Source organism: Polypterus senegalus, chromosome 13, assembly GCF_016835505.1.
Source record: "Polypterus senegalus isolate Bchr_013 chromosome 13, ASM1683550v1, whole genome shotgun sequence".
Taxonomy (NCBI): Eukaryota; Metazoa; Chordata; class Cladistia; order Polypteriformes; family Polypteridae; genus Polypterus; species Polypterus senegalus.
Window position 1 is genome coordinate 150,667,201 of NC_053166.1, and position 27,815 is coordinate 150,695,015.

The 27,815-nt window shown below is 44.3% G+C and overlaps 1 protein-coding gene across 1 annotated transcript in view; it reads right to left on the reverse strand.

Annotated features, from left to right (window-relative positions):
* si:ch211-76l23.4 overlaps positions 1-18,105 on the reverse strand; it is a 32,704-nt gene extending 14,599 nt beyond the window's left edge. The window contains exon 1 of the mRNA XM_039775564.1: positions 17,895-18,105. Within this exon, the coding sequence (XP_039631498.1) occupies positions 17,895-18,032 (138 nt within the window). The 5' untranslated portion in view covers positions 18,033-18,105. The remainder of the gene's footprint in view (positions 1-17,894) is intronic.
* Between the last annotated feature and the right edge of the window lie 9,710 nt (positions 18,106-27,815).

Consider the following 27,815-nt stretch of genomic DNA (forward strand, 5'->3'; position numbering starts at 1 on the left):
ATCAGAAACATCGCGAGCCCTTATGCTCGTGGGGTCCCCGGCCATTGCCCATACATTTAGATGGCCCTGTTAATATTACACATTTTCACTATTTTTTTGGCGACGTCGTTTCTGTGTTTTGTGTGTCAGTTGCGGTGATGACTGTGTGAAAAAGCCCGCCTGATATTTTTTTTCTGTGCACCTGTAAATAAAACCCACTTTTGCTTTTTGCAATACCATCTTTTTGAGCCTGTGCCCCCCTGCCTAACTCCTCTCTATTCTGATCCCAATTGGTCCCGAACTACAAGACACACAGTGCCTAGTGTGGTACCATTCTTCCCAATACATGGGGTGTCACAAGGGCACACTTACACATAAACCTACACGTGGGGTCGATTGAGAGTCATTGGTCATCTTAAGGAGGATAACCCATAATTATAATAATAATAATAATAGTTCATTTTATTGATAGGTGGCACGGTGGCGCAGTGGTAGCGCTGCTGCCTCGCAGTTAGGAGACCTGGGTTCGCTTCCCGGGTCCTCCCTGTGTGGAGTTTGCATGTTCTCCCGTGTCTGCGTGGGTTTCCTCCGGGCTCCGGTTTCCTCCCACAATCCAAAGACATGCAGGTTAGGTGGATTGGTGATTCTAAAATTGGCCCTAGTGTGTGCTTGGTGTGTTTGTGTGTGTGTCCTGCCCAGGATTGGTTCCTGCCTTGTGCCCTGTGTTGGCTGGGATTGACTCCAGCAGACCCCCGTGACCCTGTGTTCAGATTCAGCGGGTTAGAAAATGGATGGATTTTATTGATATATAGCACCCAGCATGCCAAGTGGAGGCAGGCCAGGATTCAAACCCAAGACTCTGGAGCTATGCGGCAGCAGTACTGCTTTCTCCTGTGTCACCCTGTATTGCAGCACCCATCACACGACAGACCACCTCAGGGTCCCTGATCAGCCGTGCAAAGGGAGGCACCTCAGCACACGTTAGTTCAAACGGAGTGGAATAGGGTGAGTTTTTTTTACAGTGACTGGAGTGCCAATCCTGCCACCAACCCACGAGTTCTCCCTACAAGTTGGAGGACCTGCTTGCAGGGCTGGATGCAGATTAAAGTCACACCCAGGGTGAAGCAACTGCAGGTTAAGGGCCTTGCTCAAGGGCCCAACAGAGCAGAGTCACCTCTGGTGTTTTACAGGATTCAAACTGTCCGACGCGGACCCCTAACCTTAGAGCCATCTCTCCGCCTTGTCACCCTGGACCAAGTGAAAATTACAAACAGTCCACTATAGGGGGTCAGGCCTCAGCGGGTTACATTCATGTCTGAGGAGGCCAGCAAAGCAACTGTTATAAAACAGGGAAGATAAAAAACAGATGGAAGACTGGTGTGAATAAAAGCATAAGCCAAAAATGTTAAGCCCAAAGCCAATATTCGCAAGTTATACATAAGACATAACATCTTTGAATGGTCAAAAGTGATTTTGTCAAGAAAGATACATAACACTTGGAAAATGAAAACAAGTTCAGCCATCTGATACATGGAGATACAAAACAGCTGGAAACGGAGGATCGCTAATGCGGGCAATATACAAAACATCTGGGAGCCACACATATATGAAATGAGGTAAAGCGCATGACATCTGGGTTGGCAAGCTGGGGTATCACGATTAACAAGTGGAAACTGAATGGCAGTGATGCAGCATCAAGGAAGCTCTAGTCTCCTGGGGCCAGATGAGAGTACAGGTCTGGGGACAACCCGTTAAAAAGTGGGCAGTGAACGGCGGCCAAATCCTGCGCTGTAAAGGCCCCACCAACCCAAAGGCTCCCTCCTAAAACACCCGCCCCTCAAAATGTCAACATCGAATCTTGGGAAGATTATAATACTTTCCCTATACTTCGTAGATGAGAAAGTAAAAAGCTATGTTTTTAAAAATAACCCAGGTACGTGTGCACAGGGTCTTAGACAGAAGTGTGAAATTTCTTTAGTTATTCATTTAGCCGTGCAGTCAGAAGGTGGGAGTGCAGCCTCATCTGTGCATCTACTGGTGTTGTTGGGCAGAGCTGTTGATTTGGGTGTTTTGAGCACTGAAATCTGCATCTCCTGTGACTCTTCGATAACTGCAGTCCTTTGGACGGAGTGGAACACGCCGTTTACTTCCTATTTTGCGGTTCATATTTTCACGAATGTAGCTGCCGGTTCTTTCAAGCATACACTGACTCCTAAACTACCGTCGTAACGCTAAACAACAGAGTGTGAAAGATCAGCCTCGACACAGACAGACACGGACTCCAGATGTCGAAAACACACCCGTTTATTTCACACGACACACACAGTGCACAACACACCACAATATTGCTCACAGTCCCTTTTGTATTTCTTTTCTTCTGCTGCCTCCACTCCTCCTGTCGCAAGCTCCGTCATTTTCCACCTGAATGGAGTGAGGCGGCCCCTTTTATGGCACACCCGGATGTGCTCCAGGTGCTCCCTGATGATCTTCTGGCCCTTGCACCCTGAAGCACTCCGGCCGTTTCTGGTTCCTGTTCCAGCAGCACTTCCTGGTGTGGTGAAAGTGCTGCAGTCCATGGCTCGGGAACCATCCAGGCGCCTCCTGGTGGCGGCCACGGACCCCCACAGGGATGAGCATCCTAGTTCTGTATTCGTGGCCCTGAAGAAATCCAAGGGGGTTGCCCTCTTGCGTCCAGGGGAATATATTGCCCCTCTCCCGGTCCCCCCTTGTTCTATGCATCCCGGTGGGGCAAAGTACCTGGTCGTCCACCACAAGACAGCACACACAGCACCAGCGACAGCATGGCATTCACATTTACCACTCGTCCATTGATGCTGTTGAATGCCAATGAACAATCTGATGCTACAGAAATGGTGAGTAAGGCAGGATCATGCATGGGTCACACACATGCCAAAAGAAATCTCTCAGTCCAAAAAGGTGCGCTTTAAAAAGGTTTAGTGAAATTTTAAAACAAATAGTCCACACAAGGAAAGATTGAAAGTTGTTACACACTGTAGCGGATGGCCAAGTCCCATGCTTGGCCGGGGCACCCCTTCAACATACTGTATGTTCCAGGGGAGCAACCATGGGCTGCTCAATACCTCCACGGGACGCTTGGTGCCAGCCTCCCTGGCTGACGGTGGTGCCTCAGCCTCCCGCAGGGCTCCATGGGAGATGGAGTTCTCCACAGCCCTGCTGGGATCTGGGGTGGCCGCCAGGGGGCGCTGCATGGGTCCCTGAGCCCGGCTGAACGAGTCTTCAACCCCACCCAGAAGTGCAACCAGAAACAGGTGATCAAGCACCTGGAGCACTTCCGGGTGGGCTATAAAAGGAGCCAGCAATTCCACTCAGTGGCCAGAGTCGGGAGGAGGAGGAGGAGGACGAAGTTTGACGGGAGGAGTGGTGGTGCCAGAGAGGAGAGTGTTTTTGTGCTTGTGCTATTTTGTTGTTACTGTGGGGTTCACGGGGAAGACGTGCCCCACAGGTGAAGAAAATAAAGCTCTTTCTTTGTGTTTTTACACGTGCCTCAGTGTGAGTCTGTGCCGGGTCGGGCGCAGTATAGCTCCTTATTACAGCACGTAGAATAAAAGGCAAAAAGAAAGGAAAAACGTTTTCATATTATGTGATATTATCTACTGTTAAATTCTGCCGCATACTTGTAATATTTTTATTTTTATATTGTATTGAGGATTACGTGTGTTCTGTTCTGTGCATTGTATTGTGTTGACCCCCTTCATTGTGACACCCACTGCACGCCCAACCTACCTGGAAAGGGATTTCTCTTTCTAATGCCTTTCCCAAGGTTCCTTCCCTTTTTTCCCTACAAGGGTTTTTTTGAGTTATTTCTTGTCTTCTTAGAGAGTCAAAGCTGGGGGGCTGTCAAGAGGCAGGGCCTGTTAAAGACCATTGCGGCACTTCTTGTGTGATTTTGGGCGATACAACAATAAATTGTATTGTATTGTTTCTTCTTGTTAAACTTCAATTGTTCCTATACTTAAGGATGAGCTATTTCATTGTGCTTTATATTCTAAATGTTCGGCTCTGCATATACAACTGAGCACGTTAAGGCCCGGTTTGAAACTGTGTGCCTTCCATGGCAGGTCACTAACTGAGGCTAACCTATGGTTTGAGGGACAAGAAATAGTCAGAATATAGCAATTCAATTCAACTTATGGGGGCTTTAAGAACCTCCCATATGCTATGCACTAACTTATAGGCAAACATAACTTACTTCTATCAACTTAACACAACCTAAACAACTGGCAAATGGCTCTTATTAGAACGGTTATTTCCTTGCATCAGGTGGTTTATTTTCAAAACCATGTTGTCACACAAGTCCTGCGGTGGGTTGACACCCTGCCCAGGATTGGTTCCTGCCTTGTGCCCTGTGTTGGCTGGGATTGGCTCCAGCAGACCCCCGTGACCCTGTATTCGGATTCAGCGGGTTAGAAAATGGATGGATGGATGGATGTTGTCACACAAGTACACATGGTAGGCAGCTAGAAGGACCAAAAGAAGGTAATCCCACGCCAGGCCAGGGGGTAGTGGGGTGCACTAACCCTCTCTCTGTTATCTCTGCAGACCAAACACAGGAAATTCTGCCTGGGTCCACTTACATCATGTCCAGTTCCAGTCCCCATGACATCCTCCTTCTGCTCTCAGTTCTGTTTTGGACTCAAATCTGTACACATGTCGTACATGTTTACCCAGAAGTCACCTTCCTGGCTCTTTTGAGGTAAAGTGACGGGGGACACTGCTTTCTTTTCCTTGCCCCAAGGCAGTGCCCAGCAGCCCTGAGATAACAGCGCCCCTTCCAGTCTGGGATGGCACCTCATTCTGAAACCACACAGCAAAAGTCACGGAGCTCCCTTAAACACATCGTGTTGTCAATTTTCTTGAAGCTGGCTGACTGGGCCATAAAGTCAATAGTATCTGTGAGCGCAGAAGTGCTAAACGTTGCTTATTTTTTTCTTCAGCAAACGGCAACAGTTCAACAGGGTAGCCTAGCTGATGCCCCAACTATCCTTGCTGGCCCTCTTGGAGTCTGTCCACCGCTCACACTGTCAAGAGAATTTTTAAATGGCTTTGCAACCCTTTTGGTCGGACACCAAGAAACTGATCTCAAAGAGCCGGTTAAAGAATTTGCACACCACCAGGCGAGAATAGTTTTGGTGCCAAGCAGTAAAATGAAAAAATGTACTTGACACATTTTATGCCTACCTGCTAAATAATAATTTACTAAAATAACTAAAAGAAGACTGTATGGCACAGTGCTAAGTGGCAGGTGATCAATGGATAATCTTGAATAAAAAACAATACTTTTCTTATTGAAAAAATTGTATTAGACAATGCATCTGAGCGATCCAAATACTTAAAAAACCCAGATGAGGCAACTTTCATCTATTCCAGATGGACCGGACCCTTATTTTGGGGGAAACGTGCGGATACTCCTTCTCAGTTGTACGAGCCGCTTTCACGCACTGTCAGTGGCTGGGGTTTCTCCTCAGTAAATGATCTTCCCGACGGTGCCTTAAACCCTCAGACCAGCCCTGTAGCTGCCGACCCACCCCAGCTCCATTTGTGCACATCTCAGATGAGGAGTCCATTTTTGATCCCCAGTTAACCTAACCTGTATGCCATTGGGAGTGTGGCCAGAAAAACATTGAGTATTGAGATAGAAACCCATAGATATGGGGAGAACAAGCAAACACCATGCAGGCAGTAAACATGGGCCCAATCTGAAACCGAAAACTGATAAATCTGCAAAGTGCTCTTCATCATATCTATCCATCCATTATCCAACCCACTATATCCTAACTACAGGGTCACAGGGGTCTGCTGGAGCCAGTCCCATCCAACACAGGAAACAAACCCTGGGCAGGGCACAAGCCCACTGTAGGGCACACACCCTGCATGTCTTTGGACTGTGGGAGGAAACCCACATAGACACGGGGAGAACATGCAAACTCCACGCAGTGAGGACCCAGGAAGCGAACCCAGGTCTCCTTACTGCAAGGCAGCAGCACTACCACTGCGCCACCGTGCTGCCCTTCTAAACAACACCCGCTGATTATTTCTTTTGGAACGATTGCAATCGATTGGGTCACCCTGTTGAATGTTTGATTATTTTTTACCTAATTTTTGAACTGGCAGGCAGTTAAAGCTCCCCAACCCTTAACCTGTGTCTCTGTGCTCTGTACTTTATCACACATATATATACAGTATGTGTAAATATATGTATGTATATATATATGTAAATGTATATATGTGCACTATGTATATATATATGTACTGTATATCTATATCTATATGTATATATATATATATACTATCTATCTATCTATATATTGTGGCGGTTTCAGTGCTTGCTCGCACCCTTGCACCCTCAGACACCACGTCAGACAACAGGTAAAAGTCCAATAATGATATTATTATAATAATAAAGTGCACAAAGCACCCTCCACTCCCAAATACTCAATAAACAATAACCAATAAACCAAATCCTCCAATCTCCCAGACGCTTAGCCACCCTGCCTCCCAACTCAGCTCGTCTGTCTGGGAGCTCCCACAGTCCTTTTATATCCCCCGACCCGGAAGTGTTCCCAATCCAACAGTCCACAAGTCCTTATTCCTTCCGGGTCAGGGTAAACAATGCTTTTCTCACCCGGAAGCCCGTCGCTCTTCCTATGACGAACTTCCGGGTCATAGGCACGAAGAACTCTTGGTCCTCCCTGCAGCTCCTCTCGTGGCCCCATGGCATCCAGCAGGGCGGTGCATAAAAACTCCATTGTCCATGATGCCCTGCTGGTCTTCTGGGGACCTCCATGCTGCAAGGAGGGCTCCACCTGGTGGCTTGGGGGTATTGGCCGGGGTACATGGCCGGCCATATCTTACAATATATAAATATTGCATATATATATATATATATATATATGCAGTATATCTACTCTATATATAAAATCCTAAGCCTAAAAGTGTAACGTTTTATGTGACTTTTTATGTCACTTTTTTGTCACGCTTTAAATCGGGCTTATTTTAAAACCTACATATATATGTTTGGTATCATTCTTTTCAGAATTTTTCAAACTTTAATATGATGTTGTTAGATTTTCAGATTCTTATTCCGTTTTGAAATTATAAGCTAGAAATTTTGAAGAACTCCCGCGAGTGGAGACTGTGTGTCACGAGATTTAACCACACCCGGGGCCGGAAATAAAAGACAAAGAGTAGGACAGCTGCTGTACAGGCTTTTAAATATTCGAAGCACCGCGCAAGATGCAGATCACACAGCACGGAAGCAGCAGCAAGCCAGCAGCTGATCGAGCAAAGAGGAGGTAAAGAAACAACTGTATTTGTTTCCCATTGTGCCACCGTTTAAGAGGGGGTGTCAGAGGAGCGACTGCATCTCCTTGAGGTGCGTTCAGCCCCCCTCTTCACAACACCAGCGGCAATGATGCCAAGTGGCTGGCGCGTAGCCAGGGGGGGTGGCGAGCAAAGCAAGCAGGGGGGAGAACCCCCTAGTATATATATAAAATCCAACGTCTGTCTATCTGTCTGTCCACTTTTCATGAGACACCTACTTAACGCATTTAGATTGTTTTTATTTGCTTGAACATTCCGGTTGATTTTTCCGGTTTCATAGTTCCCTTGGGGTGCTGATTTATTGCCGCAAATCTGAAAGAAAGGCTGCAGGCTGTGGGGAGGGGGAAGCGTGACGTCAGGAGCTGGGAACTGGGTGGGGCCCTCCTCCCTCACGTGCCAGCCTCCGTTCAAGTCACCACATGTTGGAGTGCACCTCGCCTCCACTTAGCTAGCGATACCTGTTTGTTCACCAGACAGTATGATCTAGAGATTGTTAAGGAGTTATGTTTGACATTTTTGAGAGAGAGATCACAGCTACATGTGTTTTAGAGGGTAGCTGCTGATTGCCGGCGATATCATGACCATGAGCTTTTCTCTCCACGTGGGGGACGCTCTCCCGTCAGAGCTGAGCACAATTTTTATTGATTTTAAAAGTTTGTCCTGTTTCACTACTACATGGGCAGAGCCGCAGGGGACAGCTACTCTTTAACATTACTGAACGGAGTTTCCATCATGCATTACCAGCAGCCATAGAGCACACGCATTTCAGGACAGGTCATCCACCTGAAGCTCAGCATGATTAGGCCTGGTCAGGACTTGGATAGGAGACCATCTAGGAAAAGCTTGGCTTGCTGCTGGAAGAGATGTTGGTGAGGCCAGCAGGGGACGCTTACCCTGGAGTCTGAATGTGGACCCCAATGTCCCATTGCAGCAATGGGGACAATGTGCTGTAAAAATGGTGTCGTCCTTCAGATGTGACATAAAACCGAAGTCTTGACACTCTGTGGTCATTAAAGATCCCTGAGCATCCCTCGTAAAGAGTGGTGGGTATCCCAATGTCTTGGCTAAACTGTCCACCATGGCCTAGTCATTCTGGCCCCCAAATCATCTCCTGTCTGTAATTGGCTATCTCTCTCACTCCTTCACCACCTAACAGCTAAAGTGTGGTGAGCACACTGGTGCAATAAAGGCTGCCATCACATTATCAGGTGGGTGCTGCACATCAGTGGTGGTTGAAGTGGCCCCCCACTCTCTGTGTAAAATGCTTTGAGTAGTGAGAAATGTTACTATATAAATGTAATGAATGATTATTATTATTATCAGGGTCATAAGAAGCCCGAGTTCAGTTCCCGGCCTGCTGACCGTCCACATGAAGTGAGGACTATAAATTCCCTACTTTAAAAATCTCAAATCCCCGAAAGCCCTCATCTGTAGTTTCTTCCTTACCAGAGTACATTCAGTGTCATTGCTGAATCAGGACATGTTGTCCTGGCCTGCTGTGTCCCACTGAGCTCTGATCTTTTCAATCTTTAACTCCATTCAATTTTTGATTGCACATCAAATAAACCTCATGCCTCTTATCATTCGTCTCCGAGATAACAGTTGCTTCATTTGGTTAAGACCTTAAGTGAACTTGCATATTTGGAGCTTCTCATTGTACTTTGTTTTTTATTATTAACCAGAAGCCTCTCTAGCTTTTCATCCATCCATTATCCAACCCGCTATGTCCTAACTACAGGGTCACAGGGGTCTGCTGGAGCCAATCCCAGCCAACACAGGGCGCAAGGCAGGAAACAAACCCCGGGCAGGGCGCCAGCCTACCACAGGGCACACACAGACCCCAAGCACACACTAGGGACAATTTAGGATCGCCAATGCACCTAACCTGCATGTCTTTGGACTGTGGGAGGAAACCCACGCAGACACGGGGAGAACATGCAAACTCCACGCAGGGAGGACCCGGGAAGTGAACCCGGGTCTTCTAACTGCAAGGCAGCTGCGCTACCACTGTGCCACCGTACTGGCATCCAATCATATAAAATCCAATAAAATGCATTACTACAAATTCGATGCTGCACATACTCCATCTGTTGGAATGACAAATGCAATGCCAATGTCTATCTACTGCGCCTACTGGTAAGGAATTTATGCAGGCAGTGTTAATGTATGTGATGCGGCACCTGTTGAAATGATAAATGCAATGAATATATTTCTTTTATATGCCATTTGGTATGGGATTTGCAAAAAGCAGTGTAGACAGGACAGGATTCTTGACCAATGAATGATTGGGAGAGGTGGATCTTCAATTCAAATGCACAGTGTTATGGGATTGCACATTTTCTGCTTAACTTTTACGCTGAGTTTTTCAGAAAGTAAGGATTAACAACACTTTAGCAAAAAATGCATGTAGAATACAAATGGATAACAGATGTGAATTATGTGACACACATTACATAGATTTATTTTTTTTATTATTTTCCATGGTTGTTTTCACATTGTCCACAGTTGTTTTCTGTTGGGTCCCATTCAGTTTGAATCTTTGTTATGCCTTTTCTCCACAAAAACATGACATTAAATTTTCTTCTCTGTCACCAATACAAGACACATGGGGTAAATAACATTAAAAAAAAACTAGCTGTGCTGCCTTTCTAAGATAGGTTGAAATCTAAATAATCAATGTAGACCTCACTGTTAAAGTTTGCAGTGCAGCATGCAATGTGTATGTCTCTGTTGTATACTCTGTTGGTATGGGATTCGTAAAAGCAGTGTTGATGCTTGAGATATGCCATCTGTTGGAATGATAAATGCAATGCATATGTTACTGTTGTATGTCATTTGGTACGGAATTCATTGAAGCAGTGATAATGTTTGTGATGCCCCACCTGTTGGAATTATAAATGCAATGCATATGTCTCTGTTGTATGCCATTTGGTATGGGATTCATGAAAGCAGTGTTATTGTTTGTGATGTGCCATCTCTTGGAATGATAAGGTTACTGTTGTATATCTGTGGTATGGGATTCATAAAAGAAGAGTTAATGTTTTTGGATGCACCATCTGTTAAAATGATAAATGCAACACATATGTTTCTGTTGTTGGCCATATTTTATGGGGCTTGTGAAAGCAGTGTTATTTTTTGTGATGTGCCATCTGTTGGAATGATAAATGCAATGCATATGTCTCTGTTGTGTGCCATTTGGTTTGGGATTCATTAAAGCAGAGTTAATGTTTGTGATGTGCCATCTGTTGGAATGATAAATGTAATTCATACTGTATGTCACTGTTGTATGTCATTTGGTATTGGATTCATAAAAGCAGAGTTAATGTTTTTGGATGCACCATCTGTTAGAATGATAAATGCAATACATATGTTTCTGTTGTTGGCCATATTTTATGGGGTTTGTGAAACCAGTGTTATTGTTTGTGATGCACCATCTGTTGGAATGATAGGTGTAATGCATATGTCACTGTTGTGTGCCATTTGGCATGGGATTCATAAAAGCAGAGCTACTGTTTGTGATGCGCCATCTGTTGGCATGATAAACGCAACACATACAGTATGTTTCTGTTCTATGCCATGTTCTGTGTTCTATGGTAGGGTATTCTTTGAAGAAATCACTTCTTCCACATTTCTGAGGCATGGCTGTGACAACAAAAGTAAGCTGGAAGTAACCCACTGTAATGCGTCCATTAATTCATTTCTATATTTGCTATGCTGTTTGCACAATCTTACTGTTAAATCTTTAGTAAAAGTTTCCTTGATTTTGCTACTATAATAGTTTCCATTCTGTCCAAACTGTAACTCCCCTGTTTCCACAGTTATTTTTTCATACACTTAACTGTCAATGTGTAAAATTGTGGGGGATTAAATATGAGGTGTCTATCATTTCTAGTTTTACATAAGCCGCATCTTCTTAAAATTAGTCCACCTACCACATACAGCACTTCAGCTTCTTTAGTGCGCTTTTCACATAATCATTTTGGTCATAAACTTCACAGTTAATAAAACCCAAAGATCTGAAAACGCATTTCCATGCACGTCTTTAGGTTTTATGATTACCACTTTTATTACAGCGGTAATGCCTCCTAACTGCTTCAGACCACTGAATTCAAATCCCAGCACTGAATTACCTGTGTGGAGTTTACGTGTTCTCCCTGTGTCTGCTTCGGTTTATTCCTTCTATCCCAAAGACAATGCGTCAGGTTAAATTAAATGGGGTCCCAGTTTATTCAGTGTATTCTTGTATTGGGCTCTTCATTGAGTGCTGTAACATGTCATGTCATTTGCTAAATTGCTTCATCCAGACCAGGGTCACTGGGGGTGCCACAGCCTATCCCAACCAGCATAGGACACAAGGCAGGAACAAACCCAGGACTGTGTGACGGTCCATCACCGGGCAAAAACAAACACACACTAGGACCAATTTTGCATCACCAGTTCACCTAACATGCATGTCTTTGATACAGTAGGAGGAGATCCACGAAGACACTGGGAGAACATGCAAGCTCCACACAGGGAGGACACGAGACACAAACCCTGTTGTCCTTACTGCGAGGCAGCAGCGCTGCCACTGTGCCACCATGCCACCCTTCTGTAACAAGGCCACAGGTAAAATACAATCACACGTTTTACAAATGACATAATGCACACACATGCAGATATGGATTAGTTGAAACACAGCAAAACAAAGCAGGTCCAAATCAATCAACATAAATGGATCCTTCTCATATTTACTGATTAACTTTATGGTTAAGCCATAGCCAGTTAACCGTAAAGGAAGAAGAAAAACAACAAAAAAAAAAACAGTAAGCAACACCTCTGATGAAAGCAAACCTCTGAGAGCATCCATGGGCACTTAAAACAGACAAAGTCACAGACAGCTGGCCACCCATCCCTTCCTGGGCATTCTGCAGGATGAGATTGTGCTGGGCAGGCTAATAGGATGGCCGAATATTTCCATCCTTTGAATCCCATGCTCCCTAAGGGGTCTCAGGTGCGTCTGTCTTTCCCAAATACAGGAAAGCAGCTTGGAAGTACAGTGATGGCCAACAGTTTGGAGAAGGACCCAATTGTTGGTTTTCCCAAAGCTTGCTGCTTCACATCTTTAGGTCAGATGTTTCTCTGGTGAACTGAAGTAGAATGACAAGCAGTTCAGAAGTTTCAAAGGCTTTTATTGACAATGACATGAAGTTTATGCACAGAGTCCATATTTGCAGAGTTGACCCTTCTTTCTTTTTCAAGATCTCTACAATTCACCCTGGCAGGCTGTCCATCAACGTCTGGGCCAAATCATGACTGATGGCAGCCCATTCTTGAAGAATCAATGCTTGGAGTTTGTTAGAATTGGTGGGTTTTTGTTTATCCACCCGCCTCTTCAGGGATTGACCACAAGTTCTCAATGGGATGTTTCATGGATCCCAAATTTCGATGTTTTGTTCCCCGAGCCACTTAGTTCTCACTTTTGCCTTATGGCCCAGTGCTCCATCATGCTGGATTGTCCATTGTTGGCCACCAAACTGTTCTTGGACGTTTGGGAGAAGTTGCTCTCAGAGGATGTTTTGGTCCCATTCTTTATTCATGGCTTGGGATCGGTGTTGTCACCACCAATGCAAAGCTTGCTCAGGAATGGCAGCAGGCAGGTGTGAATGAAGCGAAGACTTTTGGAGGATGGCCTGTTGGGTGTCAAGAAGGGCAGCAAAGAAGCCAAGAAAAACATCAGGGACAGACTGACATTCTGGGATTGGACTGCTGAGGACTACTGGGGTCAAATCATTGTCTCTGATGAATCCCCTTCATGATTGTTTGGGGCATCCCTGTGTGGAGTTTGCATGTTCTCCCCGTGTCGCCATGGGTTTCCTCCCACAGTCCAAAGACATGCAGGTTAGGTGCATTGGCGATTCTAAATTGTTCCTGGTGTGTGCTTGGTGTGTGTGCGCCCTGTGGTAGGTTGGCACCCTGCCTGAGGTTTGTTTCCTGCCTTGCGCCCTGTGTTGGCTGGGATTGGCTCCAGCAGACCCCCGTGACCCTGTAGTTAGGATATAGCGGGTTGGATAATGGATGGATAGATGGCTACGCTGCCAATGTGGTGCAGTCGCGCCGCTTTATCACCTGATCTACTGTTACCCGAATGTTCTCGAACTTTCTGGATTGAAAATACGCGACTATAAAAGCAGCAGCAGCGGCCCTGCTCGTCAGTAGTCATTAGATCTATGCCTTAGAAATCTTTTTATTTTAATTTAAGTTATAATGCATTCGTTGTGATTATATGCTTGCAAATTTTAATTTGAAATAAAAATGTAAAAAATTCATTTTGATTTCTTGTTCATTTATTCCATGCCCCCCTTGTACAGCTTCAGAGCCCCCTCAGGGGGCGCGCCCCACAGTTTCTGAACCGCTGAACTATTCTAATTCGTCACAATCCTTTTATTAAAGCATAGGGTGGCACAGTGGCACAGTAGTAGGTGCTGCTGCCTTGCAGTAAAGAGACCAGGCCTCACATCCTGGAGTCCTCCCTTTATGGAGTTTCCATGTTCTCCCCGTGTCTGGGTGGGTTTCCTTAGGGGGCTCCACCATCTAAAGACATGCAGGTTATAAGGTTATAAAGTATAATAAGTGTATGTGTGTTGGGTTGGGTTAGTGTTTGTGTGTTTCTCCTTTGGTGGACTGGCACCCTGTCCATGGTTTGTTTCCTGCCTTGTGTTCAATGCTGGCTGGGATAAACTCTAAGACCACCCCCACCCCTCTGTTCCCCCAACCCCTCCTCCAAACCATGACCCTGGCCTGCAATAAGCAGATTAGAAAATGACATGACATTAACTAAACCACTCACTCCAGTTCAGATCTTCAGGGAGATAAAGTCCATCCTGACAGCATTAGGTGAAAGGCAGGAAGCCACGCTGAGCAGAGTGCCATTTGTTTTTAATTCTTACATTTGGGCTTAAGGGAGAACTCCATTCAAAAATTATATATTTTTTTCATATGTTACTTACCCTATGTAGTTTGTAGTGGTGGCTGAAAAAAAACTTTTTATCTCATGTTTTCATGTGGAATGTAAAGAAAAAACTTTACGATAGAATCCAATGGTGCCCAAAGCTGTACGACGGCATACGATGTTAAAAACATCCAAGACAAACAAATTGCCCGTGTCACACCATGCACATGTCTGTCACCCAGTTGTTCGCGCAAGACATGCAAACTGCAAGTATTTTTTCCTAAAATATTGTTAAATGGATACATCCGCAGATCATAAACAGGACTTGTTGAACTGATAACAGGACTCTTGACAAATGAATGAGGGGAGAGTTGACTCTTCAATTCAAAAAGTCATTCACATGATGGAAGCACAGGTACCTCTTCCGGTCTGAGAATGAAGAAGACAAATGACCTTACACACTGGATCTACCGGATTCATGATGACACGATTCAGAGTCCACACGCCAAAAGCAAAAGTGGGAGTTACAGGGCCGCATTAAACAGCCGGGAGTTTGCGTGCCACATTGTTACAAGTATCATCAACTCTCTGTTAATGAGCTCTGTTCATCAGGTCGCCCAGGGGCCTGTGGGGGTCTTAATCTGGGCTTGCTTCCAGATCTCCCTGGAGGTCCCGCTCCTTCTAGTCCCATCCCTATATGAGCAACAGGACAAGCAAAAGTCGTTGTTGTTGGACTTGAGCCTGCTGGAGCTACAGAAGACCTCAAATCTAGAGGACTCACGAACCACATCTGGGTTTGGCAGCTTCTTTTCATTATGCCCTTTGTTTGTAATGCTATTAAACGGGGGTTCTCGGGGAGACCCCAGCACTTCACCCTGTCTTGTTCCATTTCTTCTGCACGGTGTTAAACCCGCTTAGTCTAATTCAAGGTTGTATGGGCCGGGGTGTTCCCCTGCTGCACCGGAGACAAGGAACCAAATTCTGAATGAAGTGCCAGCTCACTGCAGAGCTAATGCCCACACCCTCTCTCTGCTCATTGCAGAGCCCGCTAATGCCCACACCCTCTCTCTGCTCATTGCAGAGCCCGCTAATGCCCGCATCTTGTCTCAGATCAGCACAAGACTGATTTAGAAATAACAGGTTGCCAAAAGATTGCTTGGCAAAAATAAAAAGACACAGGCACAGGATGAAATGCTTCTTGCATGTAAAGAGGTCATTCATTTGACACCATCTACATGAAAGAAAAATGTCTTAAGGAATCAAGGAAAAATCTGTATTTTTTTGTTAAGTGATTTCCCTAAACAAAATAAAATCCAGTAATATATTTCTATCAAACAATAAACAAGAATAACTGAACAACTCATCTCATGACAAAACAAAATTTGAGAAGAATTTGTAAGAAACCCAGCCAAGAAGCACCTCTGCACAAGACAAACTGATAACATGCGTTTTCCATACCATCCCAAAGAGCCAGACAGCTTACGATGGTTATCTTTACCCCCTCCAGGTGGTCCGGTTTCCTTTGTTATGGGATTCATAAAAGCAAAGTTCATCTTGTCTTTATGATGTGCCATCTGTTGGAATGATAAATGCAGCACATGTCTCTGTTGTATGCCATTTGGTTTGGAATTCATTAAAACAGATTTAATGTCTTTGATGCACCATCTGGTTGGAATGATAAATGCAATGCTTATGTTTCTATTGTATGCCATTTGGTTTGGAATTCATTAAAGCTTAGTTAAAGTTTGTGATGTGCCATCTGTTGGAATGATAAATGCAATGCATATGTCTCGGTTGTGTGCCATTTGGTATGGGATTCTGGATAAGTGGGTTGAAAAAATGTATGGATGGATAAATTGGATGTTATCTGTTTGATTTAAAGCAGACCTCCAAAAACAGTCATTGTAGGCAAGACTTTAAAACTTGTAGAAAAAAAATTATATTTGATAAAGGGAATGAATCCACTTAAGAGTAAAAAAAAATCAAATCAAATTTGATTTACCACTGTGGCCACTAGGGGTGTCACTGAGCCACAAACCCTTGACACAATTACACTACGCAAATCCTACATATACTTATTTTTATTTAATAACAATAACTTCTCATGGGTTCTCCTTGAGTCACAATTCCTGAATTCTTTTCTTTTTCTTTTCCTATCATTTCTTTACCCCTTCCCTCCTTCCCAGGTGAGCCTTATCTTCCTCCTCTCCCAACTCCCAACTCCCCCAGGAAGGTGGAACTGCTCCTTTTCAACCCGGACCCAGGAGTAGCTCAGGTGTAACAAGACTGCCACCTGGAAGAACTTCCTCTCTCTGATTAGTGAGCGCCCCCTTGTGGCACCAGAGGACAAATCCCATGTAGCCCTGTGAGAGTCCAACTGTGAGTCATACCAGAGGGACGCCGCCACCCAGTGTATCGAGGGAACGCATGGACCTGGAAGGCTGTCTCCCTCCGTCCTTCCACTACGACCACCTCCCAACTGGGAAAGGATTCAGTAACAATACACAATTACAATACAAATTATTTTTGTGTAGCCCCAAATCACACAAGGAGTACCCCAATGGGCTTTAAGAGGCCCTGCTTTTTGACAGCCCCCCAGCTTTGACTCTCTAAGAAGACAAGAAAAAACTCCTTGTAGGGAAAAAAAAATGGAAGAGACCTTGGGAAAGGCAGTTCAAAGAGAGACCCCTTTCCAGGTATGTTAAGCATGCAGTGGGTGTCAAAAAAGGGGGTCGATACAATACAATACGCAGAACTGAACACAAGTAATCCTCCATACAATATATGCGATAGTGCGATAGAAATATTACAAGGACAGAACAGAATTCAACAGTAGATGATACTACTTAATACGACCCAGTCGGGTTGCCCGTCCATCCGGATCCTTCCATTATATGGGCATCCCAACCAGGTAAGGAGCCATTGACCCCAGCCCAGATGCCAACTATCCTATGTCATCAATGGCAGGCACATCCAGTTACACACACAGTGCAATATGCAGTGAGATGCTTAGCTGCCAAACCCAGAGGCTGTGCGTTAAGTAGAATATAAAAGGATAATACACAAGACTTTATAAATATCAATAAAGAGCAAACGCCGACAGACTCTTTTCATTATATAGCGCCTTTCACATTGTCACAATGTATTTTACAAAGTCTGATGATGACTGAGAAAGCATTCAAATGAAATGAAGAAGGAGTTGAGGGTCATCCCGTGCCATGCTAGGCTGAGCAATGAATCCTCCTGAGTACCTGCAGGTCTTCTCAATTTACCCCCCAAAATCCATGAAGCATACACTCGTCACTCACAAACCATCTCATATTCTGTAATTCCCCTAAAGCAAAGCACATTCTCATACGGGACACAAGGCTTCATTATGAAGCTATTTTACATTTGGGTTTAAAAAACCACCTCCCTTTCATTTCATGGGTCCCAGCTCTTGATTTTGTGAACGCTCGCTCGGTGTTATGCTGCCTGCTCTTCATTTACAGTAAAACACCAAGAACTTTACTTCATTACTTGTAAATTACCCTTGAACAATAAAGTGCAGACCATTAAATGACCCCCTCCCACCCCCAAACCAACACCAAGGACCCCCGTGACCGAGAGCATTAGCACCCACCTGCCTGCTCCTTGCAGTTGTGTGTGTCTGTCTGCTCTGCCTTCTGACTTCACTCTGAAACTCCACTGGATTTGCAGTCCTCATTTGTGGGTGTCTGCCTTCTAACACGTGTACACACACACACACGCACACACACATACACACACCCGGGGGTGTAGGCAAATGTACAGACACACGGGGGTGTGCAGATTCACACCAACGTGTATATACTCGCACACAAAGGAGCTCTTACACTCCTAGACACACACACACACATATAGAGGGGCACTGACACACAGTCACACACACGCACACACACACACACACATACAGCCACGCACATGTGGATTTAAGGTCCTGGCCAGGCATTGGCAGCGTGCTTTTAATTATGGGGTCCAACAGGAGACACTGAGAGGGCCGCTCTTATTCAGAATGTCTTGTGAATTTGAATTTTATGAATTCCTTTCCAGCCGAGCTAAATGTTGATGGAAGTCTGCATAACAAAAAAAAATGTCCAAACTTTGACTGCCGGCTTCAAAAATCATAACTGATCCGTGGCTTCTGCATGCTCTGAATTTTTGAGCACCCTTGCTAGATCACAGGAACTTTCCATGTCTGCATTCCATTAGGCTTCTAGCAAAGTGATCAAGCGCCTCCTGCAGGTAGAACCACTGCAGCACACTAATAAATACACAATGGGAGTTTTTTTCAGTTATTTTATGTTTTTTTTTGTTTTTGAAGAGAAACAGCTTGGAAAGGTTAGGGCCAACATGGAGAAACGACATCCTGCCACTAACTGGCACCTTCCCGTCAGTCAGCTCCTTAGATGTGAGTGTGAGTTGGAGTGTTTCCCTTCTAGGCATACGAATCAGGATCTGAGACATAATGAACAGCAGGGGTGGAAGGAGCCACCTGAGGAGTAGGCAGGCAAAGCCATGGATTCCAACGTTGATGGCTGCTCACCGGTGAGTCATAGCTGGACTGGCAGCGGTAAAAAAGACAAACCTGAGGCGATGCCGGCGATGTGTGTGTGTGTTATCTTGTAACATCCTGGCCAAGTGTGGAAAGTGGCCTCCTGCAGGCTCATTACAGCATTCCAGTCCAGGTGTCTGGTAAGCACAATGTTAACCAAAGTATCACTTTATATAGTGCCTTTCATAGTGAGAACCAGGGAAAAGTGTTTTAGAAAACTATTAATGAGTGAAATAAAAAGAACTGGGCGGCACGGTGGCGCAGTGGTAGCGCTGCTGCCTCGCAGTTAGGAGACCCGGGTTCGCTTCCCGGGTCCTCCCTGCGTGGAGTTTGTTTGCATGTTCTCCCCGTGTCTGCGTGGGTTTCCTCCAGGCGCTCCGGTTTCCTCCCACTATCCAAAGACATGCAGGTTAGGTGGATTGGCGATCCTGAATTGGCCCTAGTGTGTGCTTGGTGTGTGGGTGTGTGTCCTGTGGTGGGTTGGCACCCTGCCCAGGATTGGTTCCTGCCTTGTGCCCTGTGTTGGCTGGGATTGGCTCCAGCAGACCCCCGTGACCCTGTATTCGGATTCAGCGGGTTAGAAAATGGATGGATGGATAAAAAGAACTAGAAACAAGCTGACAACGCAAATGTATGTCACAGCTGAAAGAGACCATACAGGACACATTAGAAGGACAGAAGTAAAATTCTTGGTGACATGCCACTCACAGTCCAAAAATACGCAGGTTAGGTGATGTAGTGGGTGGCCGGGGCCCTTACCTGGCCGGGACACCTCGACAGTGGAAGGATAGGAGGAGAGAGCTTTTTCAGGGCATTAAGCCTTCCCCGGGCACTAGATGGTAGCATCCCCTCCTAGGTGGAAGCGGTGCCTCGGACACCAACAGGGCTCCTTGGGAATTGGGGTTTGGAGCAGCCCTGCTGGGTTCCGTTGATGCCACCAGGGGGCACTGCAGGAACGGTTGAGCCATGTTTGGCAGCATTTCTGCCACGCCCAGAAGTGCTGCCGGTAGAAGGTCATTGGACACCTGGAGTGCTTCTGGGTGCCCTATAAAAGGAGCCAGCCGCCATTACTACTACTACAAGAAGAAACACAAAGCTTGCCAGAAGAGGAGTGGAGCTGGAAGGAATGGGAACAGGAAGGAAAGAAAAGACTGTGTGTGAATACTTTGATGCTGTACTGTGCTGTGCTCTGGGGAGCGAAGAAAAAAGAGCATTCACCAGCTCTGAAATAAAGAGCGTTGTGTTCTGCGCTTGTGTCTCTGCCTGTCTGTGTCGGGTTAGGGCAGCTGTACACACCCCTGGATTCCACAGTGTACTGGCATTGTTAAATTTGCCCAAGTGTGTGTGTGTGTGTGTGTGCATGTTCACCCTGTGGTGGACTGGCATGCCATATAAGTGTTGTTCCTGCCTTGCACCCAATGCTTGCTTCCCTGTGACCCTGACCTGGATAAGCAGGTTTAAGTAAATGTATTGAGGATGGATGGATGGGTAGAAGGATATTCCCCAATCAGAGTGCTCAGAAAAAGAAATAATGACGACATTGACCACTGATTACACCCAAGTCATTGGGAAACCATAAAAATGCCCATCCTGAGGTACACACCACCTAAGACAGACAGGTAAACAACTGGCCATAGAGTCAACATGGACATCTGGCTATGTGCCACCCAGGTTGGGCAGATAAACTACTGGGTATACAGTAAAAACATTGACTCACAGCTGCACCCTCATCAAACTGGGCCAATAAACTACTGGCAGACTCCAGCCAGACTAGTGAAAAATGGTGGTGATATTGACCCCTAGATACCCTCAAGACAAAAGGGGCTTGATGTGCAACATAGAAACGATAAGGACATTGACCCTCAGACCAGAGAAGTCAATTACTGGAAATATTAAACACGCTGACCACCAGGTACCCAACCAGAGTAGACTGATGTAGTCCAACGTACAGTTAGTGGACAGGAAATGATGAGGATGTTGACCTCTGGTTACACCCCAGCCAGAGTGGGCATCAATTCCACAGGCAAAGAGTAAAAGCACTGACCCAAAGACAAAACAGGCAGATGTACTCCTAGAAAACAGTGAGGAAATTGATCCCAGTTACAGTCCATTCCAGTGTGAAAAGGTAAAGTACTAGAAATGATGAGGATATTGAGTTACAAGTACCCCCCAGCTAAGTGGGTAGATAATGTTAATGGAAAATGGGGATAGTGTTGACAACCAGGAACAGCGGGTAGATAATGTATTGGATATCGTAAGGACACCGACCACCAGATAAACCCACGGTGAGAACGCTGACTTACAGTTACTACCCGTACAGAGCAATGGAAGGTAAAGTATTGGAAGTGAAGAAGACGTTGACCCCATTTACACCCTGACCAGAAGGAGGTGCAATGGGACACTGGGAAACGGTGAGCACAGTGACTCACAGGCACTCTCGTAGTCATCACGTGGATATGCTACCAATAAACAGTGACAACACAGCACCCCTGCTACTCTACTTGGACGTGGAGAAGATATGACTGGTAAGTTACCCTCCATCCAGACCAGACAGATAATCTACTAGGTAATCAGCTAGATGGGCAGATACTGGAAAACAGTGAAAACAAAGACAACTGGGAAGAGTGGTGAGATAAGCAGTTACATCTGTACATGTGTTAGTTTAGGTTAGGTTTAGGGTAGGGGATAATAGCCCGAAGGCTATATCAAAATTGCATTGGCACACATCACCTCAGTTAAAGGTTATGTGTCACAATGTGGGGAGTACAAGTCAAGGGAGGTTATCCTTAAGGTATATAAAACCCAAGTGAGGCCTCACCAGGAGGGCTGGGAACAGTTTTGATCTCCATATTTCAAAAAAAAGACATAGCAGTGCTAGAGAAAGAAGAGCAACTAGGTTGATTCGGGGCCTATGAGCAATGAGGAGAAATTAAACCTTTTCAGTTTAAGCAATCAGGCATTAAGAGGTGACATGATTGAAGTGTTTAAAATTATGGAAAAAAAGAGCCCAGTGGATCTGCAACAGGAATACAAGGACTTACAGTTAGAAACGTGTTAAGGGCAGACTTCACACCAATGTTAGAAAGCCGTCTTCACGCCCAGGACTACAGACACAAGGAATATACTTCTAAGTAGTGTGGTGGAGAGTAGGATGTTAGAGAACATCAAAAATCGAGTTAAGATTATTTTGGACAATCTCTGTGAATAGGATGGATGAGCTTGTTGGGCTGAATGGCCTGTTCTAGTCACAATTGTTTGAATGTTCTAATACTAGCAGCCCATTAGATAGACCCATGTTGAGAACTTTAGCTCACCGTTATTCCATTGTAATAGAGAGCAATTTAAGTTAATAACATCATTTTTTTTTACTAGTGTTTAACACAGTGGTCTCAAACTCCAGTCCTGGAGGGTTGCAGTGACTGCAGGTTTTCATTCTAACCGTTGTCTTAATTAGTGACCTGTTTTTGCTGCTAATGAACTTCTTTTTATATTCATTTTAATTGACTTGCTCTTGAAGACACAGACTCTTCAATTGTTTCTTTTTCCTTAATCAGCAGCCAAACAATAAGCAGATATAAAATGAGGCAAAACAACTAGTGTCCATCGTACAATATCTGAAAATAAAGAAAGATGAAGGTCTCAGGGATGTTGATCTGCTCAGGTCCACAAAATATTTGACCAGTGCTCTTAGAAAAATGAAAATCAATTATTTTGGAAATGTCTGCTATTGCACAATGAGAGCAGCAACAAGCCATGGAATTAAACAACAGGTTTAATTAACAACAAGAATCGGCTCCTAATTAAGCAACTGGTTGGAGTGAAATTGGTTGGAGTTTCAAGCCCTGACTTAGTTGGTCTTCTGTCACCTCACTCACTTCACATTTCATTTCTGTTTGGGTGCCATTTAAGGAAAGAAATGAAGCAATACAGAGGAACGATGAAGAAAACCAGGGGAACAAATCTTAAAAAACAAGTCAATTAAAATGAAAGGAAAAGAAATAAATTAGCAGTAAAAACTGGTCACCAATTAAGATTTGGGTTATAATGAAAACCTACTGCCACTGCTGCCCTCCAGGACCGGAGCTGGAGACCACTGGTCTAACAATATCACATTTTAAAATGTCTAATAACATCTCCCTTTAAAGGAAAGTAGGCTATTGTAATTTCCTCACCCTAGTGTTTTAGGAATGTGATTACGAATAAGAAGTTGTTGCTTTGGCCATTTGTGACAGGTAGAGGAAGGACTGACCAGTGGGCCAGTTCACAACTTAATTACCTGTATATATTTTCTTTCTTGTTTGTCTAGCATAAATGGGAGAGCTGGCTTCCTTGTAGAACCTTCCTTGGCTTGATTGTCAGCAACTTTGTTTCCTTGTGTATTGAAGTGGGAAGGAATCCACCACAGGACAATGGCGTGACCTCGATGTAGGGAGGTGAGAGAATTGGACAAGATGTTCAGGTCTTTGTGTCTGGCAGATCTCTGGGCATATAGGACAGGCACGGTATCTACAGTATAGTGGAGCTGTCAGGGCTGTTCTCAACATGGGCTACACCAGTCAGGATGGTCTTTACTTCACACTTGAAGTTGGTGGAGCAGAAGAAGAGCCTTCATTCTGTGATTCCTGGGTACTGACGACTCACAATTATTATCCTGCTCATCTAATTAGGAACAAAAAAAAAATTTGGGAGTGGTCTCCCCTCGACTTTCTTGTATACTCAGATATGGGAATGGATATTTGAGGAGTAAACCACAAGATAATAATTATAATTTTATATTATGTACATTAAAGAAGCATCAACAACAAATCAAATCAAATACATAATATATTGAACAATTATTATAAAAGTAAAGTTGAATAAATCGGACTCTGCAGCTACATGAATAGAAGATAAAGTAACACTTCCGGTTAACGGAAATAGGCCACAAGTTGATAGAAATCTGTGCTTTGTACCTAATACTTGTATGCAAAATTTGGTTGACCTAAGTGAAAGCGTATTCAAGTTATCGTGTTTACATGCACACACAAACACACACATACGCACACACAAATGCAGACAGACAAAATTCCAAAAATGGTATTTTTGTATTCAGAGGGATCTAAAACGTTGAGATTCATCAAAATCTCGAAATGGAATTTTTGGACGATTCCAATACTTTCCCCATACTTCATATACGAGAAAGTCAGGGAGGTCTACAATGCTGAGATTCATCAAAATTGGTGGAGGATGTCAATACTTTCCCTATACTTTGTATACGAGAAAGTCAAGGGGGTCTAAAACATCGAGATTCATCAAAATCTCGACTTCAAACTTTTGGGCAATTACAATACTTTCCCAGTAATTCAGATACGAGAAAGTAAAAAACAGAAATATCAAATTGAAACAAGTGTTCGGACCCTTTACTTGGTACTTCATTGAAGCCCATTTCAGACAGATGACAGCCTGCAGATTCTTCTCTGCTGATCCTCTCAAGCTCTGTCAGGTGGGATGAAGACTGTCACTGGACAGCTGTTTTCAGAACTGTCCAGAGAAGTCCGTACTCTGGCTGGGCAATTCAAGAACATTCCCAGAGTTGTCCCTGACCCTCTCCTGTGTTGTCTTTCCTTTGTGCTTAGGGTTATTGTTCAATTGGATGGTGAACTTTGGGCCCAGTGTGAGGTCCTGGAGCAGGCTCTCATTAAGTGTGTTTCCTTCCTTTGCTCAGGTCAGCTTTTCCTCAGCCCTGTCCGGTCTGCCAGCCTTTACCGCTGTAAAACAACCCCACAGCATTATGGTTCTCTGTTAAAATGATATTGTGCAGGTAATGAGCAATGCCTGGTTTCCTCCAGACATGACGCTAATCTTGGTTTCATCAGACTGGAGAAGTCAAGGAGTCCTTCAGATGCCTTCTCTGTTTTACCCATGGATCATTTATTGTCTGGCCACTCTGTCACAAAGTCCAGATTGGTGGAGTGTGACAGTGATGGTTGCTCAGCTCCACACATCTTCTCAGGAGCTCAGCCAGAGTCACCATCGAGTTCTTGGTCATCTCTGTTAGCTCCATCACGTTCTTGGTTTACCTTCCATTTAAGAATTACGGAGTCCACTGTGCTGTTGGGAACTGTAGTTGCTGCAGGGTGTTTTGGTTATGTAGCCATCCCCAGATCTGTGACCTCATACAATCCTGTGTCACATACACACGCTTAGGAGGCAGTCAACAAGCGAGAAATATTGCGAGATAAAGAGTTGATTTAGGCTACTAACGCCTCTCTCTCTCTCTTTTCAATCAGACCAAAAGAAGAAAAGTAATTCCATTTACTCACCACGCAAATGTCCACGGATTCACAAGATGGCCGCCCAACGTCACTTCCACTTGTGACTCCAAATGATGATGTCACTTCCAGTGTCCCGGTGATGATGTCACTTCCGGTCTCCCGGTGGCAATAATGTCACTTCCGGTCCCCCGATGATGATGTCACTTTCCAGTCTACCACTGATGATGTCACTTCCATCACAACCACGATGACATCATTTCCGGGCTCCCCAATGATGATGTCACTTCAGTCCACCCGTTATGACGTCATCTCCTGCCACATCACTTCCGTGAGCCATTTTTTTGTATATCAATGCCATGTCACTGTTACAATTTGGCAAATGCCTTTGGGTTTTTGATCATTTTTGCAAATATTTGTTTGCCACGTCTGCAGGACATTATACAGGTTCCAACTCTTTTTATTTTGTGGAGACTCTTTATTTACAACACCTGTCTCTAAGTTCTGCAGGCGACTCCTTTGACCTCATGGCTTGGTTTTTCCTCAGATGTTGGACCTCCTATAGGCCGGTGTGTGTCTGCCCTAATTAGTGCAATCAATTGAACTGACCCGAGGTGGACACCAAACATGGCGTACAAACACCTCAACGATAGAATGGGATGCACGGAAAGAAATTTCACATGTCAAAGTACAGAGTTTGAATACTTCTGTTAGCGTGAGATTTGAATTTTTTTCCTTTTTAACTCATTTTCTTTGTCATTCTTGGGGTGTTGAGTGTTGTCTGATGGGAGAAAAAAGTAAATGCATACGATTTTAGCATAAGGCTGTAACCTGGTAAAATATGGAAAAAAGTGGAGTGTCTGAATTACTTTCTGAATCCACTGCATACTACTGAGACAGAATAAGGAAACCAACCTCTGGTGACACTCTAGAAAAGATGAACAGATACATTCATCTGGAAAAAGAGGAGGACATTGACTCCCAGTCATCATCTGGCCAAAATGAACCATCAAACTGAAGAGGAAAAATGATTATACTGTAAATGTGGCCAATGGATACCACAACAGAGTGTGCAGAAGGAGAGACCATGCAGGCATCCAGAAAGGTTAAAGATTAAGTGAAATGGGCAGAAAGTTGATAAGATTAGATGACCAGTAAATACCGTAGCAGAATAATTGGCAGTGACAGTCAGGTCTGGCGTCACATCCTGGATAATATCCACTCAAGTGCATTCACCGTCGTTTATGAATGTGGCAGGAGAGGTTAACTGCTCTCCACACTGAAGAAGGACAAATCAGTGCTAGCAGCCTGACAGCGAGCAAGAGGAGTGCCAGGAAAGCTCCCTGCCCTGCTCTAACAAGCCGCTTCTCACCGCCCATATGCAAACACCAGCTCCCCAGTGCCACGTCAACACAGAAAGCCTAATAGCTGACACGTGTGCAGAAAGTACAGCCATCAACCTGGTAATGAAGGGGGCGATGGGCGGGTGTGAGTGGCTGGCTTTGTTTAGCTAAGGCATCAGGGGTCTGTGAGGAGGACGTTGTTCACTTCTTCTTAAAAAATAATGAAGGAATGTTAATGTGTCGAAAACAACAACTGTCAAAAACTGAAAGCAATGGCACAGTGTTGTTTTAAATTCTCTCACTTCATTGCCATCAGTAGTAGGGTGTATAAACATAAGGGGCATTTCTGGAGCCTGACATTGTATTTTATGAAATTAGCAATGGTTACGCTGTGTTTGGATATGAGACATGAACATGGGCAGCATGCGCCACACTGCCCTGCCAAAAACACAAAAAAAGCAACTCTAGTTGGCAGTCCTACACGTTAAAATGAATATTTCAATGACTTGTTTGTGCCTTTCACAAAACTTGGAGCCCTTGTGAATGAGCGTTCCCTCTGATCTTTATTTTTTTTTACTTTGAATATTGTTTAGCTAATGGTTGGCATAGTGGTTAATGCTATCAGAGCTCTGTGGACCTGGGGTCAAGTCAGTTTATATGTTCACCTTTTGTATCTATATGCTTTCTCCAGTTACCCTGATATCCCTCTATAATCTAAGGATAGATAGATAGATAGATAGATAGATAGATAGATAGATAGATAGATAGATAGATAGATAGATAGATAGATAGATAGATAGATAGATAGATAGATAGATAGATAGATAGATAGATATAAAATACACTATATAATAGATAGATAAACATGAAAGGTACTATCTATCTATTATATAATGCCTTTCATATCTATCTATCTATCTATTATATAGTGCCTTTTCTATCTATCTATCTATTGTATAGTGCCTTTCCTATCTATCTGTTTTATAGTGCCTTTCATATCTATCTATCTAACAGATAGATAGGAAAGACACTATATAATAGATAGATAGATAGATAGATAGATAGATAGATAGATAGATAGATAGATAGATAGATAGATAGATGACCTGCTGTTATATTTATAGTCGGATGTGTACAGAGTGAAGTTAAAGCAGACAGGCCTGTTCCTTGTGGTGGTCCAGAGACACAGTCCTGGAGTCTCACAAATTTGGCTCTGCATGACTGATACCGTAGTTAATTTCCCAGGCCACCATCGGCTCACCCACCTCCTTATCTCTGAGCTTACTGCTTAACATGGATTGCTGGAGGGTACTGAAAGTGCTGGAAAAATCAAAAAACATCATCGCCACAGTGCTACCAGCTTTGTCCCCATGAGA